The sequence below is a fragment of the Phyllostomus discolor genome, chromosome 12 (genome assembly GCF_004126475.2).
Source record: "Phyllostomus discolor isolate MPI-MPIP mPhyDis1 chromosome 12, mPhyDis1.pri.v3, whole genome shotgun sequence".
Lineage (NCBI taxonomy): Eukaryota > Metazoa > Chordata > Mammalia > Chiroptera > Phyllostomidae > Phyllostomus > Phyllostomus discolor.
This window is the reverse complement of record NC_040914.2, coordinates 20,743,911-20,763,254: the sequence shown is the minus strand read 5'-3', so window position 1 is coordinate 20,763,254 and position 19,344 is coordinate 20,743,911. Positions and strand designations below refer to the sequence as shown.

The 19,344-nt window shown below is 53.6% G+C and overlaps 1 protein-coding gene across 2 annotated transcripts in view; it reads right to left on the bottom strand.

The window, feature by feature from the left end:
- Positions 1 to 19,344, bottom strand: part of AP2A1 (adaptor related protein complex 2 subunit alpha 1) — a 27,130-nt gene extending 7,786 nt beyond the window's left edge. For both annotated transcript variants that reach the window (XM_036012577.1, XM_036012578.1), the window contains exons 1-7: positions 19,128 to 19,344; positions 8,981 to 9,049; positions 8,714 to 8,856; positions 8,377 to 8,570; positions 3,799 to 3,928; positions 3,243 to 3,344; positions 1,789 to 1,897 (exon numbers count right to left, since the gene is read on the bottom strand). In XM_036012577.1, the coding sequence (XP_035868470.1) occupies positions 1,789 to 1,897; positions 3,243 to 3,344; positions 3,799 to 3,928; positions 8,377 to 8,570; positions 8,714 to 8,856; positions 8,981 to 9,049; positions 19,128 to 19,194 (814 nt within the window). In that variant the 5' untranslated portion in view covers positions 19,195 to 19,344. The remainder of the gene's footprint in view (positions 1 to 1,788; positions 1,898 to 3,242; positions 3,345 to 3,798; positions 3,929 to 8,376; positions 8,571 to 8,713; positions 8,857 to 8,980; positions 9,050 to 19,127) is intronic.

Here is a 19,344-nt window from a genome sequence, read left to right as displayed (position 1 = left end):
ACACGGTAAGGTTATTTCGAATCTTCTGAGGTACGACAGGGACACTGTGGGTCTACGCAGTGTTCTGGGACACATGTGCGGAAATATTTCAGGGTCGGGGAGTGTTATGATGTCCACAACCCGAGCAAGAAAAGATGCGAGTCCGGCCACTGTTAACAAGTTCCATCGGGTCTAGATACGCACGGATGGGCCATAAGGCACTGCTCGCAGAAGTTATCTTCACATTTGAAATTTTTATGATAAATGGCCAGGTGAAACTCAATGTTCTGGAATAAAGGGAGTTAATCTTCCAGATCAGGGAGGATTTCTCAGAAATAATAATCAAATTCGATACTAGTGTCTCGGTTAGGCCCTAGTTTGTACTTCCTGTGGAAGAATTTTGGGGAAATCAGGGTAAACCACAGTGGGTGTCAGAGTTCATTAGGGAATCATTGTTAGTTTGAAGCATGAGCTTTGAATAGCTGTTGGGAAGAAAAACTGCCATAGTTTTGAGAAACGGGTAACAAAATACTTAAGGCAAAACATTGTATCTGTAATGACCTCTTAAATGTCAGAAATATGTAACAAAATAAGAGCGTGCATACAAGAAACACGTGAAGTCCAGATGATAGGTATTCTCGACTTTTTTGCATGTTGGAAAACTTTTCATAATACCTATGAAAAATCTACTTGGATGCCTTGGCTGGTGGGGCTCAGTGGATTAAGCGCCGGCCTGCAAACCGAAAGGTTACTGGTTGGAGTCCCAGTCAGGACAAGTGCCTGGGCAGAGGGTCAGGTCCCCAGTAGGGGGCGCGCAAAAGGCAACCACACATTGATGTTCCTCTCCCTCTCTTTCTCCTCCCCTTTCCCTCTGTCTAAAAATAAATAAAATCTTTTTAAAAATCTGCTTAACTTTAAAATAAATACATACATAAATAATTACTTGGATGCCCTGGCTGGTGTAGCTCAGTGGATTGAGCACAGGCCTGTGAACTGAAAGGTCACCAGTTCAAGTCCCAGTCAGGACACATGCCTGACTTGTGAGCCAGGTCCCTGGCTGGGAGTGTGTGAAAGGCAACCACACCTTCATGTTTCTCTCTCCCTTCCCCTATCTTGGGAAATAAATAACATCTTTAAAAATAAATCACTTGGAAATGAATTGGAGACAGCCTCTCCCTGCTCAGCAGCCTCTGCTTGGGCCATGGCTGCAATTCCCACAACACAGAGCAGCAGAGTGAGTGAGGTGCCCGCCCTGGGCACATCCCAAAATTGTAAGCTGGGGTTTCTGAGATAAAAGGAGGGTTAGGTTCTACCTAAGCCCTTCTTTACTGCATGAGAAAGAGCCAGAGGGGACAGGAGAGTTCCCCAGGGCCAGACGGTAGAAGTCACCTCTAGCTTTCACAGGCTGGGAGGGGCCTTTGGAGCTGCCCAATCACACATGCAGTTCCAGTGTGTGCCCACACTCGCATGGACATACATGCACAGACATGCAGGCACACCGATGCATGTGTACACAGACACGCACACAGATACCCATGCACACAAGTGGCTGGCTATGAAGACTCAGGGCCACACACTAGCCCCGGGCCCACGGGTGCTGCTCAGCACCAAGTTGAATTCAAGTGAACTGCTCCACCAGGCACCTGCCCTGTGCTGAGCATCTCAGCACCGGGTCCCTCGATACTGCTCTGAGAGGTCAGACAGCGGAGGGAGCCCGCTGTGGGCGAGGAGCAGGGCCAGAGGCACAGGCTGCCTCTGAGAAACCCTGACACCAACCCCCGGGCACCAGCCCCGTGGGCTCGGTGGTACCTGGCGGGGGGTAGCACTGCAGCAGCCGCAGCAGCTTCACCGACAGCCAGGGCGCGGGGACGAAGTAGTAGGTGTAGTCCTGGAGGTCGGTGGACGCTGAGGAGACGATCTGGGGGCAGAAGAAGGGAGGTGAGGCTTGCGGGGGGGGGGGGGGGCGGTGAGGGCACCAGCAAGGTGTGGAGTGACGGCTGCCTTCCCGAGGCGGTGAGGAAAGCGGAGGCTGGGGTGAGAGGGAGCCTCGGGCACACAGTGAGCATCTGGGAGGCTCTAGGGCACAGCCGGGCTGTCGGGTGGGCAGAAGCCTCTGCCAATCCGAGTCTCTACTGAGAGCACCTGACTCCACCCCTGTGCTGCCCCCAAGCCCCGGCAGGTGCACCATGTGCACATCACAGACACGTGGGGAGACTGCTTCCCCGCAGTCCTCCTCCGAAACTGGAAGCTGCTCGGGGCAGGAGCTGGGACCCCGGGCCCAATACCAGGTCACACACGAGAAAGGCTGGGTCGACAGGTGGGAAGGTAGTAAAGGGCTGTGTCTTTGTTTCCTCATGGCAAACTCCTACTCAACCTTGGAAACCCCTCCTCCAAGAAGCATTCCCAGCACATTCTGCGCCACCTCCTTGGTGGTGTTGTGCCAATCTCCCATCAGCCGGGCCCACGGGCCTGCTCCGCTGCGCAGTGAATGAGTGAAAAAGTGACTGAACGAACGAGCCGCTGTGTTGTGCTCTTGCTTGAGAGTCCAGGCCTCTTCTTACCAGCCCAGAAAATGTTTGTATTTACTCCAAGTCTCAATTCAGGGATCAACTCTCCCAGGAAGCCTTTCTGGATTTCCAGGGCGGGGCTAAGTGCTTCCTTCAGGGCCTACAAAGCCCTATGCTGCCTCCACAACAACACAAACCTCCCCTTTTGTGACAATCTGTGACTGAGCCGGACTGCCCTGCCACATGCCTCTTCCTCCTCCAACAGGACAGGGAGTTTCTAGAAGACTGAGGCCTGATCCACCCACGCTCCCCGTCGGCCAAGTAGAGCCAGGCACACAGGAGGCCTCAGGGCACATCCCCAGGACACAGTACACAGGAAGAAAGAAGCAGAGGGAGGGAGATGCAGGGGGAAGGGGAGGAGGAAGGCAGAGAAAGCAGGAGGAAGAAAGCCAGAGCAGGCAGGAGGCTCAGGAGAGTGGCTCTCGCTTCCTGGGCGCTCAGCACGTTCTAGCAGCTTACACGGATTAATTCACAGCAGCTGTGTTGTGAGGTGGGTTCTGCTTCCATTCCTGCTGATTGAAAGGGACAACCGAGGCCCAGGAAGGTGGCACCACTCGTGGCCGAGCCAGAAGAGCCCAGCTGAGAGCCAGAGTTCATAACCACTGGTTGGGCTGACTCTCAGAGAGAGCAGTGGCGACCACAGCCATGCCCCAGGGGAGGGGGTGCCAGGGCCGCCACCCGAGAGGCCACACCCACCCTGCTCAGGCGAGACACCGCCAGGGAGATGCACGTCTTGAAGTCATCCGGGTTCTTTTTGCAGAGACAGGTGATGAGGCTGACCGCGGCCGTGACCACGCCCTGCAGCGACAGAGGAGCCGCAGGTCAGGACCCTGGGAGGAGGGCCGATGGGGACTTGAGTGCGGCGGGTGGCAGGGGACTGTAGAGGAACCGGGAGTACTGGGGTGGGGACAGAGGTCAGCGTCTCCGTGCAGGCTCAGCAGGCCATGGGCACAGGGGAACCTCTGTATGTCAGAGGCGGAGGCTGGGACTTTTCTGAGGGAATGGGTGGGTGTTGGGGACCCTGGATGGGACCCCTGCCTGCCAGCTGGATGTCATGAATAGAGGTGGGGGGTTCCAGGATCCTTGGATGAGTAATAAGCATGGGGGAGACCTGACCAGGGTGTCCAGGTCCTGCGTAAGGAGAGAGACAGAGGGCACGCTATGCAATCCAAGGCAGGGGTGGGACTCCCTGAGCCTCCGGGTGGACAGCAAGGGCAGGAACAGGTCTTGGGGATGGGTCGCCAGGCCTCACCATGTGCTGGTCGTTGAGAAGGTGCACCACGCGGGCTGTCCACTCGCCCATGGGCACCAGGTCGGGCGACGCCTTGTAGAGCCTCAGCAGACACAGGGCGGCGCTTTGCTTCACGCTGTCCATGCTGTCCCTGCAGGGGCACAGTGTGGGGTGGGCGGGCTCAGTGAGACCCAGCCCCCGAACCTCCCCTCCTCTCTCCCACCTCCCAGGCAGGCGGCCAATGAGAGGAAGAGAAAGCGGACCCTGCACTGAGAGGGCAGACCCGGATCCTGCCTGGTGCTGGATGGTAGCAGGGTCCACATCTCAGTAGCCTGGGGGGTCCCTGGCGGAGCAAAACGTCAAGCCTGGACCAGCACTTATTAAGCGCCTGCTGAGCCCCAGCGCTGCAGGCAGAATGGCGGATGCAGAGCTTACATTCTTGCTGGAGACATCGGTAACCGAGCACACACACCCAATACCGTTTGGGCTCGGTGTGACAGCGCAAACTAGAGCAGATATGAGCAAGACATGCTGGGCTCGCTCCTTTGGAGGAAGGCCTCTCTGATAAGGTGCCAGGGGAGTGGGAAACTGAGCAACTTAATAAGACAAAATCTCTGCACACAATGTCCCGCCCCACGGTGCTCCAGGCAACCGCCCCAGAACGTTCACTACCCGGCTGTCATCAGACCCACAGCAGACAGCGGCTGAAGATATGTCCGCAAGACGACGCTGGATGAACGCGCATCCTCCACCCGCATCATCCTGGGTCCCGCCTCCCAGGCCCTCACTCTGGGCGGCGCCTTGCACCAAGAGCTTCTATGTATCCACTTGTTCAGTCCTCGCCACAGTCCTCTCAGGAGGGGAGCTCTATTACGGTCTCCGGTTACAGGCAGGGAGGCGTCCAAATACCAAACCAAGGAGTAAGAGCTATTTATCAACTTGGTTAAGTTAAATGGAGACTGTGATACCATGTGCGTGAAGCTTAAAATTACATAATTTGGGGGGCTGAGCCCAGGTATAAATGGACAAAACATACATGAGAAGAATAACCACCAGATTTAGGGGATGGGGTGGGAGGGGGGAGGGGAAGATGGAGGGACAAGAGGGACCCAGCAGGAATTCAACTGCAACCGTTTCCTTTTAAATAAGACTCGGTCCAATATGACTCAGAGGTCCCTCACTGAGACATCTACAGGAGAGACCTGAAAACACAAATGTGTACATTACATGTAACAGCCAACAGGTGGATTCTTTTTTTACAAATAAATAAATAAAATGTGGTATATCCAACAACGGACTGTTATTACTCAGTCATGAAAAGGAATGAGCCCTGATTGGTGTGGCTCAGTGGACTGAGCGCCAGGCTGTGAATCAAAGCGTCGCCAGTTTGATCCCCAGTCAGGGCACATTCCTGGGTTGCAGGCCAGGTCCCCAGTAGGGGGCATGCGAGAGGCAACCACACATTGATGGCGCTCTCTTTCTCCCTTCCCCTCTCTCTAAAAATAAATAAAATCTTTAAAAAAAAAAAAAAAGAATGAAAATTCTGACCCATGCTACAACATGGGTGAAAGAAGCCAGACACAAAAAGCCAGTAGAACTCCACTGGATGAAATCCACTTATAGAAATGTCCAGAACAGGGACATCTGGACAGAAGCAGATTCACAGTTGCCAGGGGAGTGGAGAGGGAGGGCCTGTGGCATGAAGTGCTAACGGGCACAGGGCACACAACGCTGTGAATACACTAAAGACTGATGAATTGTGCCCTTTAAAACAGTTAAGACAATGAACTTTATGTTATGTGAATTATATCTCGGTTAAAAAAAATCTACCTAAAGAAAAGTTCCAGCCCTGGCTGGCATAGCTCAGTGGATTGAGCGTGGGCTGCGAACCAAAGTGTCGCAGGTTCAATACGCAGCCAGGGTACATGCCTGGGTTGCAGGCCATAACCCCCAGCACCCGCACATTGATGTTTCTCTCTCTCTCTCTATCTCCCTCCCTTCCCTCTCTAAAAATAAATAAATAAAATCTTAAAAAAAAAAAAAAGTTCCTGCAGGCCCAGTGATGGTCTAAGCGAGTGTCCAGCATGGAGCACCTGCTACACTCAGACAGCCCGGCCCGGCCCAGCCCCAGCTCTGGCAAGGCACGGCCGCTCGGCAGTCACCCCGCCCGTGAACCAGGGGCATTGCTTAGGCTCTTGTGTGTCTGGGGCCTCCTTTCCACCCTCAGGGGGTGCCAAATTCCCAGGCCCAGGGTGGCCAGTGACCTCTGTCTCGTCTAAGCCAGTGGAGACTGGTTACCCTTGTCTTAAAGAGAGTCACCCTGGCCCGTGTGACTCAGTGGATTAAGTGCTGGCCCGCTAATCGAAAGGTCGCTGATTCAATTCCTAGTCAGGGCACACACCTGGGTTGTGGGCCAGGTCTCTGGTTGGGGGCGTGCGAGGGACAACAGATGGATGTTTCTGTCTCATGCATCAGTGTTTCGCTCCCTCTCTTTCCCTCCCTCCCCCCTCTCTAAAAATAAATTAAATTAAAAAAAGAAACTGTCGGCAGCATTCACCACGCCTACCCCCTCCCTTCTCCGGGAAAGCTGCTTCTCCGAGTTCTGAGCCAGGGTCCAGGGCGCACTTTCCTCCTCTCCCCCGCCCCCAACCCCGTCCCAGACCCCAGCACGCTGGGCCATCCCTGCCATGTCCTCCCCGAGGGACTTTGTCAGACAGGAACTTTAATCGCCACCCACGTGCCCTGACTGGGAAGCAAACCAGCGACCCTGTGGTTCGCAGGCCGGCACTCAATCCACTGAGCCACACCAGCCAGGGCTGCAGTCCCTATTTCCTGGGCTACTTGAATCTGAGGATCAGCCTCTTTCATGGGCTCTGGAATATTCTCAGCTGTTACCTGTTCAAATGGTGCCTCTGACATGTTCTTTCCTTTCTCTCTTTCCAGAACTCTGAATAGCATTACCTTCCACGACTCTGAACTTCTCTTTTTACAAACTTTTATCTCTTTGCTTCTCTGGGCTGCATTCTCATTAATTAGTTTCTTCAGTTCTACCGCGTGTTTAATTCTGCTTTGACTGCATCTATTCTGCTGCCAAACCAACTGCTTAATTTTTTTAAAAAGTTCTGTGATATTTCCCATTTCTTTTCCAAATCTGTTTGCGTTTTGCTCCACTGTTTAAATCATTCTCATATTTTTTGGAACCTATTGCACATACTTATTTTACATCAGGTAATTTTGCTCAGAGTCCCTACGGAGGGTTATTTCTAGATCACGTTCACTTTGAGCTGCGGTCTCTGGAGCCTCTCCTCGGACAAACTCTTTTGTTCCCAAAGGCCGCAGTGCCTCTCCCCCCCACCCCCCGCAATGAACCCTGCTCACCCAGGCCAGCTGATGCCCTCTGAGCAAAACCCGGCTACCACGCTCCTCTCACCTCTCCGGGTCCTGGGCCGCTCTTAGCTCAAGGCCTGTCCTGACTTTGCTGCTAGTTCAGGAACACCTGCAAGGATATTTCCTTTCCTCTTTTATTTAATGTTGATAGCTAGGCTATAACAAGAGCATCAGGGAGGAATCTAGACCACACGCTGCCAGAAATACAAGCCCTACCTTTTCCCACACTAGACTGTATGATCTTTTAAAACTACAAAGCCGGCCCTGAGTGGTGTGGCACAGCGAGTTGGACATCATCCTGCAGACTGAAAGGTTGCAGATTCGATTCCAGGTCAGGGCACATGCCTGGGTTGTGGGCCAGGTGCCGGGTTGGGGGCGCGTGAGAGGCAACTGATCAACGTACCTCTCACACATTGATGTTTCTCTCCCTCCCTTCCCTGCTCTCTAACATAAATAAATAAACAAAATCTTTAAAACGACAAAGCTCGGGTCACCCGCCTGCCTCCCCCATCAATCACAATAAAATCCAAACCCCCTCTCTCTCCTGTTCGCCACACTCCGGCCATAAACACCATCACTTGGTTCCGTGAATGTATGAGGCTCTCGCCCACCTCAGGGCCTCTGTTTGCACTGCTGCTCCTTTTGATTGGGACTCTCTCCAAGGTGTCTGAATGACTACGCTCTCACCACTCTAGCGTCAAATCACACCAGCTCCTGGGAGACGCACCCCCCCACCCCCGATTTCATTTTCTCCGGAGCATTTGTCACTGTCGGGACTCATCTTACTTCTCCATGTGTTTGCTCTTTGGGTCCCCTGTATAACACAAGCTCCCCAAGGGTGGGCGCCACAGCCCTTGCCTGTTCACTCCCACCCCTCACGCCCACCACGTCGCAGGTGCTCCAGGAATATCTGCTGAGTGACCTCCCGACTCAGTGCGGCCACTGCCCCTCAAGCCTCTCCCCTTCCCACGGCCAATGATTCCTGCTCACTCAGGCCACAGCCTGATGCCACTTCCTCTGGGAAGCCCTCCCTGATCCCCTAGGCTAGGTCAGGTGCCCCTACTAAATGCCCTTAGGGGCTCCTATCCCCCACAGCAAGCTGCACCCCCTGGTTAGGAGACCTTGGGGAGGTGACAGAACTTCTCTGAGCCTCAAACTTGGCTGGGCCTCGCCTCCCCCATCCATCCCCTTCACGGGTCTCCAGCGCCTCACCCAGCCACCAGGATGCGGGGGATGTCGGCAGCGAAGGCCTCGCCCATCTCTCGGCTGCCCACGTTGGCGATGCAGTGCAGGGCCAGGCACATGAAGGTGGGGTTGCGGCTGGCCAGGTCATTTTTGATGGCGTTGTTGATGAGCCGGATCAGCTCAGAGTTGGAGTTCACCAGCACAGAGATGAACAGGTAACCCTGGACGGGGAGGGCGGGCGGGCAGGGAGGCCTATGGTTGATCGGTCCTAGGCCTCGACTCTTAGACCCCGGAGTCCATGAGGCCAGCCCCTCGGCCCACAGACTCAGGAACACAGCCCCCAGCCCCTCCCCCCCACACTCACTATCTGCTTCTCTGTGTACTTGTTGGAGCTCAGCAAGTTCACAGCTTCCATGTGTCCAAAGTCAATGTCGTGGCCAAGCAGGAAGATGAAGAGCAGTTTACACACATACTTTTTCTTACTGTAGCCATCCAAGGCTTTGTCCCCTGGTCCAGAGGGAAGAGGAAAGAAAAGGGAGGCCAGATGAGGCAGAATCACACCTGTGAGTCCCAAGTCCCGGGAGTCCCAGCACTTCTTCCCTTGGGCCCAGGAGCCCAGACTCCCACCTACCTTTGAACTTGGAGCGGATATTGGCCAGTTCCTTGTTGATTCTCTTAATCTCCGCCTCCTTGCTCTTACCTGTGGAGGAGAAGGCTGGTGATGAGGGTCCTGGAGAGCTGAGTGAGCCACCTGCCCTCGCTATCCTCGGGAAGGTCCCTCTCGGCTGGAAGGTCAAACTCTCTCCGTCCCTGAGACTCAGGACAGGCCTGGGCCCCATCTCCAGCTGCGGGAGCTGATGACGAAGGCCACTGATGTCTCCAGCCCCGTGAGTCCAGCACACACTTCGGGGCAAGCCTGGACTTCCACCTCTCACTGCGGCCCCTGAACTGCACTCTTCCTGGGAGCTCCTGTCCCCACACACAGCCCTGATTACCCCTGCCCCTGGCACTGGCCTGGCAAAAGACAGGTGACAAAGAAAGGACTGGACAAGCGAATGGCTAGGCTGCCTTCCAGCTGTCCCCCAGGGCCCTTACCCCGACCACAGCCCCACTGACTGCAGTGTCTCCCGAAAACCAGTCCTTCCCCAGCCGCCCAGCTCAATGAAGGCCCATTGCCACCCAGTTACCAGGCCAGACCCCTGGGTGCTGAGCTACCCCCTGCACTGCCCAACATAGCAGTCCCTCGCCAGGTGGCTGGTCCAGTCTCATCTGCACTCTAAGCCGCAAAGCCACACCAGATTTAGAAGACGGCCCTCGCTGGTGTAGCTCAGTGGACTGAGTGCTGGTCTGAGAACCAAAGGGTCGCTGGTTTGATTCCCAGTCAGGGCACATGCCTGGGTTGCAGGCCAGGTCCCCACTATGGGGCTCACCAGAGGCAACCACACTGATGTTTCTCTCCCTCTCTTTCTCCCTCCCTGTCCCTCTCTAAAAACAGATAAATAAAAATCTTAAAATAAAAAGTTAGAAGACGGAGTATGCAAGAAAAAGAGTGAATTATTTCAAAATTTTACAATATTGATTACAGGTTGAAATGACAATATTGAGGATGTATCAGGTGTCATAAATATGTCATTAAAATTATTTGTGCCTGTTTCTTTCTACTGTAAAAAAAAACGTGGTTGCTGGCAGAAGTTAAAACCACACGCAGGGCTCCTGTCATATGTCCACTGGGCGGCACTGCCCCAGGGCCTCCTCTGGGCTCCCACACCACCCGTGTCACCCCCGAGAGCACATGTGATGGGTGTCTGGGTCCACGTCTGTCCCCTAGACCAGACCAGACCCTGGCTGCAGACAGGGCCAGCACCTACCACTTTTCTGGGCCGCACCTCCAAGGGCTTAGGGAGTGCCTGAGCTGAGAAAAGGCATTCGGATGTGAAAAAGGCCCTCAGAAGTGGGCAGTGGCCCCCTCCCCCTCCTCGGGCAGGAGGTCTCTGGGGCCCAGGAGGTAAAGGGCCACACTTCCGTGGTGGCTCTGAACTCGCCTGTGTGGCCACAGAAGCCATCCGATCCTTCATTTATTAATTACACGTTTCCTCAGTCCCCAGGGGCCAGGCCTGAGTGGAGCTATGCCGGGCACCCAGAACCCAGCAGGGCCCGGGACTTCCGATCCACCTTGGGGAGTCTGGGCCTGCTGGGTTGCAGGCCAGGGGGCTCCACCCCAACACCTGGGCGGGGATAGCGGCTGCTGGCACCACCAGGGGCCTTGGTGCAAGCTGCAGAAGGCGGGGACATTTGAGGAAGGCCATGAAAGACGAGGAGGGTTGGGGAGCAGTTCCCCAGCCAGGGCAGCTGGAGGTTAGGACAGCTCCACCCTCTGGGGGCCGGGACGGGGGACGGTGACCAGCAGGCCCACTGTGCCTGCTGCGAGAATGACCACAGCTGCTCCAGATGCTTCCCTTAAAACTACTCTGTAGGGACCAGAAAAAAAAACTTTGATAAGCGGATCACGTATCACAAAGTAGCTGCCTAAGCTTTGTCCCAGAAAGACGGGTATTTGCGTGGCAATTCCATTTTCAAGGCTAGTGACCTCTCTGGACTTCACTCATACTTTGATCAAAAGCTTCCAGAAGCAGGCAAAACTAACCTATGGTATCGGATAGGCCAGCGGAGGTTATCGGTTACCCCTGGGGAGGGGTGGGGGCTGGGAGGGCAAGCGAAGGAGAGCCGTGGGAGAGGGGGGCGAGGGGCCAGGCAGGGGTGCTGGCTCCGCATCGGGGGCCAGTGACGTGGCTGTGTCCAACCAGGGAGAATGTATAGAGCTGGGCACTGATGATTGGTGGGCCTTTTAAATATATTCCCATAGATGTATATGTGTATGAAAATTAATATATTTATTAAAATTACATATCAAAATATTTTTATAGGAGATACTCAATTACATGGAAGACTATCAAATAGATATGGACAACTGAAAGACTACTTAAAGAATATATATGGATTTGTATTTTTTCTTTAAATAGCCTTTCAATTGTCCACGTCTACTTGGTACTGTCCTCTGCATAATGGAGATACTCCGAGAATTCACAGGAAGACAGAGTGTCAGGTCTCCCAAAGAGAAGGGGCTACAGGCCTGGGGGTGGAGTGTCCTGGCCGGGCGCACAACCCCTGCGAAGATCCAGAACAGCAATGTTGAACCAGTGTGCCTGAGGGATTTTTAAAACACGGCCCTGACTGGTGAGGCTCAGTGGGTTAGGTGTTGTCCTGCAAACTGAAAGGTCACAAGTTCGATTCCCAGTCGGGGCACATGCCTGGACTATGGGCCAGGCCCCCATCTGGGGACGTGCAAGAGGCAACCGATTGATGTTTCTCTCCTTTTCTTTCTCCCTCCCTGCCCCTTTCTCTGATTAATACATAAAATTCTTAACAGATGCAATTCCTGACTGTTTAGTCAGGGACACTGGCCTCTTTTCCCTTAGACTGTCAAGTTAAAAAATGACAACAGTCAACACAACAACAGCCATCTGGTGTGAACGAACCTGATCTTTTTGATGGTCAGATCAGCAAAAATATATATTTTTTGGTGTGTCACCCAATTTTAGTAGCTGCTTTATGTGTGCCATGAGATAAAAAAGAGTTGAAAATTGCTGATTTAGAGGAAAAAACAGCCTGAGTGTCCAGAGACAGCGTGTGGGTGCTACCTAGGGTCGCCGGTTCAATTCCCACTCAGGGCACATGCCTGGGTTGCCAGCCAGATCCCCAGCTGGGGGCGCACAAGAAACAATCGCACATTGTTGTTTCTCTCCCTCTCTTTCTCCCTCCCTTCCCCTCTCTCTAAAAATAAATAAATAAAATCTTTTTTAAAAAACCACCCACAAAAAAAAGAGATGGACCACACAGAGACAAGGGGACGCACGCTCTGGGAGGGCCTGTGCCAAGGCCCGCGGGCTACCACAGTGGGCACAGCCAGGCCACAGCCGCTTTGAGGTTTTCTGAGGGTCCTGAGGAGCCACAGGAGGGCGCAGGTCCCTCTGCTGCCTGAGGCTGGAAGGACCATGTGGGTGAAAACGAGGCCACTCCTCGCTGCAGGCCAGAGCAGAAAACTGCTGACTGTGCCGCAGACCTGCCCTACCTTGAGGCTTCTGGTTGGGGAAGATAAAGCCTTCCTTAAGGGTTGAAGCCAGGGGTGTCCAACCTTTTGGCGTCTCTAGGCCACGCTGGAAGAAGAGCTCTGTTGGGCCACACATTAAAGACACAAACACTAATGAAAACTGCTGAGCAAAAAAACAGGTCTGTGCATAATTTCCGTATTATCTGCCACCACAGAGAAGCGAGAAACTCCTCACATAATAACCCTAATTATGCTGTGGCCCTTTCGATAATCTTTTAAAAATCGTAGACCAGGTCCCAAGTTTGTGATCACTAAATACAGGAAATCTACGTATCTAAGGAATAAAACTTAGCATAAAACTAAGGAATGTTTTAAGTAAGTTTACGATTTTGTGTTGGGCTGCACCCACAGCCATCCTGGACATGCCTGATTGAAGCCGAAGAGGCACAGGGGTGGGTCTGTCACTGCCACCAAAGGCATCCGAGCCAACCCTGACGCCACAAGGCATTTTATGGAGGTAACGCGGGCACTGTCCGGTCCCTCGTTTAGAAAACTACCATTTACAATACAAGGGGGAAACACTCCCACTCATACAGTTCTGCCCTGATGGGTCTCCCACAGAAGCCCAAGCAGCCCTGGGTCCTCAGAGAGGATTCTGGGAGACGATGCCTGTGACTCTGGACCTCGGTCCAGCTCAGGACGCAGCGGTTCTGGGCTTCCCAGACAGGGAGCCACTGGCCACACCTGGCCACTGGAAATACGGCCAGGGTGACAGGGATTAAATTCCAAATTTTATTTGCTGTTAATAAATTTAAATTGAAAAACCAATCTTCAATGAATAAGTATGCTTGGAACAACTTGAGTGCCCCATGAATCTAAGTTTTCCGAATTCTATTTAATAAAGAGCAAGTATCTCCAATGCAAATGCAGCCTTTGAATTGTGAACGGAACATGGACTGTTTCACTAGCCATTTAAAAACTATTGATTACTCATGCAAATAATATTTAGCACATACTGGGAAAAATAAAATATATTAAAATTAATTACACTGCTTTGTTTTACTTTTTAGCCCGGGGTCAGACTGTGCTAATGAAGTCCTCACCATCTCCAAGGGAAAAAATTCTCCTTGAGCCACCAAGTCACACCCTGTCCTTCATTTCCCAGCACGAAGGCGGCTGCAGGGACCCTCCCACAGCTGCCCCCTGCCCTGCTGGGTGCCGCGCTAACCTGTAAACACTCAACACATCACAACACTGAGTACCACAGAGGGGGTGTGGCTGTTCCACTGCCGGAGGCATCCCAGCACAGGGGAGGGGTTGAATGTGACGGTGGCAGGTTGGGGGGTCTGCAGTGTAAACAGACAGGCCCTATTCCCTCAACTCTGAGGCCCTCTGCCTCACTGGACATGGAACAGCTACAGTACTTTCCTGCTTAATGTTGGAGAACTGCCAAAGGGGATTCAGTTCCTTCTGTTCTCTGCACAGTGGCCAGAGGGATCTACACAAATCTGAGTCAGATCCTGTCCCTTCTCTCCTCCAAATCCCTCCATGGCTACAACTGTGTTCAGAGGGAAATCCAAGTCCTCACTACAGCCCCCCCAGGCCCTGCACACCCCCTGGAGCACCTTCTCTGACTGAAACTCCCACCCCATCCCCCAACCTCCTTGAACTCCTCCTCTACTTCAAGCACAAGCCTGCCTCAGGGCCTTTGCACAAGCCTTTCCCTCTGCCAAGAATGCCCTCTTTCAAATTTATGCAGGCCCAACTCACCCATTAAGCTCAATTCTTTGCTCCAAGCATCACCCTTTCAGCAAGAAACTCTGACCAGATTATGTAAGAGCACCATCCCTAACCTTGTCCTCATGCCCCAGGTCCCTGCTTTATTTCCTTCCCACACCCACTGCCCCCTGTCTGAACACCTGAGTACTATCTATTCACTTGTGAATTGGTCCACCCCCTCCCTGGGATATGACCATCAGAGGGTACTTCAGTTCACCATTGTAGTCACATTACCTGGAACAGTGCCTGGTGTGTGACTGGTGCTCAGTAAAGGTTAGTTCACTCACTCACTCACTCATTCATTCATTCATTCATTCAATTCAATGAGCAAGCACCTCAGGACACCACTGGGCCAGGTCCTGCAGTGGGCAGAACCGGGGGCCCAGGGAAGGGTCGCCCAGGGCCATGCGCCAGGGGCTGCAGGAGGTGTCACAGGTGGAATGGGTCACAGTTGGGAGCGAGGTGTGCCCTAAGGGAGTTGCTCAGGGCACGGGGCAGCCCAGCACCCCTCGCCCCATTTACTCCCTCAGAAACTCTCCTCGGGCTGGCGGGGAGCTGGGCCCTGGGGAGCTCCCAGTCAGATAACACAACGCCTGTCCTGCGCCTGCACAGGCGATACATGGCCACGCCCCCGGGTTGCACCCAGCCCCAACCCCTCTCATCTACACGGAATTCGCACTTCTGGGCCCTCCTCAGAGCCTGTCCTTTACCTCCCTCTAGATCTTCCTCGCTGAACTCCCCTGGGATCTTCAGGTATTCCAGCAGGATGTCTCCGCCTCCTCCCTCTCCTCACCTGCCCGCCCCTGAGGTCAGCCTCATCCCTTCTTTCCCCTCATTCCTGCCTACAGCCTTCAGGACAAACACTCTGCCCACCTGCCCAAAGTCAGATCCGAGGCCTTAGCTCAGAGTCTTGCCTGGGCCTCAGGACCTTTGCACTGGCTGTCCCTGTGCCTTCACAGATCCTCTCCACCTCCCCAGGCCTGGCTAACTCCTCCACATTGAGCAATAGCCCCCATTCTCTCAACATTGAGGCTCTCTCCCTCAGTGGACCTAGGACAGCTACATTTTTTCCACTTAAAAAAAAAAAATAAGATCTAACCCTGGCTGGTGTGGCTCAGTGAATTGTGCATGGGCCTGCGAACCAAAGTGTTGCAGGTTCAATTCCTAGTCAGGGCACATACCTGGGTTGTGGGCCAGGTCCCCAGGAGGGGGGGTGTGCAAGAAGCAACCACATATTGGTGGTTAGCTCCCTCTCTCTTCCTTCCCCTCTGTCTAAAAATAAATACATTAAAAACCTTTAAAAAATTAAGTGTGCAGCTAAACAGTCTTTATTATAATTATAGTGCTGGGCACCCCTCACCACCATAGAATTCCGAAACATTTTCATCTCCCCAAAGAGAAACGCTGGCCCTGACTGGTGTGGCTCAGTTGGTTGGGTGTCACCCTGCAAAGGAAAGGTCGCAGGTTTGATTCCACCAGGGCACCTATCTAGGTTGCATGTTTGGTTCCCAGTCAGGGCGTGTATAAGAGGCAACTGATTAATGTCTCTCGCATTGATGTTTCTCTCCCTTCTTCTCCCTCGCTTCACCTCCCCTCGTAAAAAAATAAATAAAAATAAACCCTGTTCTCATTAGTAGTCACTCCACATTCCACCATCCCCTAGCCCCAGGCAACCACTAATCTACTTTCTGTCTCTATGGATTTGCTAATTCTGGACATTTCAGACAAATGAAATCATACATTTTTGTGCCTATGGCTTCTTTCACTTAGAATGATGTTTTTGCCCTGACTGGTGTGGCTCAGTGGATTGAATGCTGGCCTGCAAACCAAAGGGTCACTGGTTCGATTCCCAATCAGGGCAAATGCCTGGGTTGTAGGCCAGGTCCCCCGCAGGGGATGTACAAGAGGCAACCACACATTGATGTTTCTCTCCCTCTTTCTCTCTCCCTTCCCCTCCAAAAAAAAATTTTTAAGAAAAAAAGAATTACACTTTCAGGGTTCATCCATCCTGTAGCATCTATCAATACTTAATTCTTTTTAATGGCTGAGTAATATTCCATAGTGTGGGTGGAGTGCTTTTGCCTATCCGTTCCTCCATCAATGGGCATTTGGGTGGTTTGTTTCCACTTCCAGCTACTGTGAGTAACACTGCATGAACATCTGTATACAACTGTGTGTGTGTGTGTGTGGCAACAACAGCTGTGTTTTGTATGCAGTGCCTGTCTCCTTAACCAGGGCACAAACGAGTCTGTCCTATTGGCCACTGTATCCCCAGCCCCCATGAGAAGACTTGAAACATCCCAGCCAGTCCACACACGCTTGATGAGAAAAGGAAGGCCGAGAGGAAGCCCCGATTCTACAGCCCCTGTTCATTTGGCAAAATGACCTCCACTGCCCCAAGGTGGAATCTCCTCCCTGCCCTCTGGCTTCCCTCTGGGGTCCTACAGTGCCACCAGCCCAATTTCTCTGTCCTTCTCCGCCTCCATCAGCCGATCCCTTTGCAAATCCTTCAGAATTGATCCCAAATCCCACCACCTCTGCCCATTCCCTCCTCACCTCAGTCAGACCAACACCATTTATATGCCTGCGACAGCCCCCTGACTCTTTCCCTGCTCCTGTGCAGACCTACCTCCACCCTGTGCTCTTCCCGGCAGCCAGATGAATTATTTTAAAACATCAACTGGCTCACGTCCCTCCTGTGCTGAAAACGAACCCACCGAGTTCCTTTGACTCAGAGAAAGGCCAGAGTGCTCACAGTGACTCACAAAGCCCTGCACGATCCCTGTCCCCTCTCTGCCTTCAGCTCCCACCTTCTCCTCCTCCCTCCCTCGGCCCCAGTCACATGGGCTGCCTCACGCTGATGGGAACACGCACCAAGCATGTGCAGCCTCAGGGCCTTTGAACGCACCGTTCCCTCGAGGGGACCCCTCTTTCCTCCAAAATCCACAGGGCTCACTCCCTCACTGCTCTCAGATCTCCACTCAAGCATCACCTCAGAGGGGAGGCCTTCACCGAGCACCTTCTCAGTCCTGGCCCCTCCCCTCTTCCTTATTTTTTGTTCTCAGCATAGTGTGACACTGTATCATTTACGGCCACTTCTCTTTGTTTATTTTCTATCTCCCTCATGCCATGGTGCTCTCAAGGGCAGGAATTTTTGTTCACAGTTGTAGCCCCAGTCCCTGGGAAAAGCGCCTGGCACACCAGTCATCCAAAAGAACTTGTCAGATGAATGAATGAACCTCCCAAGGCAAGGTGCTGTTCTCCGTGGGGTTTGCAGACAAGAAAACTGAGCCCCAGAGAGGGTAAGTGACTTGCCAAGGGTCGTGTGGCTGACAGGGATCAGAGGCAATGCACACCTGCTTCCAAGAGCTGCCCCCCCACCCCCCCAGTTCACAACCTCTCATAGCTCCACCCCTTTTCGGAACAGTCATAACCTCTCCTCCACCTGATACCCAACAGTTTCCACCCGTCCTTGTCACAAGTGCCCAGTACATACTAGGTTCTTCCATATGCACTAAATTCCAAAACAATCACTGGGCACCCAAACGAGGCCACTCCTGAGATCTGGCAAAATAACAACAGCCAAGAGGGGTCTAGAACCTGGGGTGTGTGAAAGGCCTCCTTCACAAACAGTATCACAACAGCCTCATCAGGAAGGTGAGGTCAGCGGTCCCTACCGACAGATTAGGAAGCCCAGAGATGAAGTCCCTCATTCAAGGTCACACAGCTAGGGAGGGACAGCACTGGAACCCGGGTCTGGTGGACCGCAAAGCCCAGGTGGATATAGCCTCGGAGGCTCCTGACAGCTCCGCACACCGACACCCGCTCTGAAGAGCTGGGAGCTGACTTGGCACCAGGCCGTCCATCAACATGACAATTCCTTCGTTCTGGACATTGCTATCCCCATATTGGCGTGGTCAGGCTCCAGATTCAGAACTGTCTTGCTCCCTGACCCCTCTAGGAGACCAGGCTTTTCCCACTCCACCCGAGTTTTTCAGATCTCTTCTCTTCCCCACAAATTCCTAAGTCCCCCTGGCCTGTTCTTTGAGCTCTGGGATCTCCCATTTCTGGAACATCCCCCAAGCGCCCACTTTATAGAGTGTCTTCTCCTTTCCAGACCCTCAACTCCCTGTCTCGGGTTCTCCGAAGACTCTACCTGCAATGTCTCTCCTGTGTACCCCTTGAGAGCCCCTCCTTTCCCCTCAGTAACCCCTCTGGCCTCTTCTCCACAGCCCTCCGTATCTCCAAGGAATCCTTCATCCTGGAGCCTTTCTACTCCTCACGAGGCTCCCGCTGGAGTCCTCCACCTTCCCATCTCCCCTCGCCAAACCCTTGGGACTTTCTATCACTCCTCGGCCCTCTCTATGCACTAGCCAAGAGCCTCCGTGACCTATCTAGCCCCTTCCCTCTACGACACACCCTCGCCTAGACCCTCAAGCACCGCCCCGTTAGGCTGCCTCTGTTACACATCCTCCCAGTCCCCTCTGGGCTCTTCCCACTGTCACTCCACGGGGCACCAGCATCCCCCCCACCATACACAGACCCATGCACCTCCTTCCCTTTCTATCTACATCAGGGATTCCTCTAATACGACCCCCAAGTCTATCATTCCCAGGGACACCTCTATGGCCCCCTCCTCAGAACCTTACTAACCTCCTCGCCTTGAAGACCCTTTCGGACGCCTTTAGCCACTCCCGTGTCGACATCTCAAGAGGCACTCTAGGACACCCTAAGCCCCTTCATTCCCCCCACCCTAAAGTTCCTCCAGGACTCTCTCTATCCTTTCCCTCAACTGACTGCAATAGCTTTCTAACCCCCAGACCCCTCTGTAACCCCCAAACCCCTCAATTCCCCGCCCCCCCCCCCCCCGGGTCCCCGGCCGTGGTCTCACAGTTCCGGATGTCGGAGATGAATACTGCGAGCCCCCGCATCCCATCGCCCTTGGACACGGCCGGCATGATGGCGGTGGTGTCGGCTCCAGGCCTGGCCGAGTAGGGCACAACGCAGCGGGGGCTGGCAGGCGGGGACAGGGAGGAAAAGGACCCCAGGCAACGCCAAGGAGCGGAGCCGGCCGCGGGGGGAGGGCGGGCTGGCGGGCGGGCGGGCTA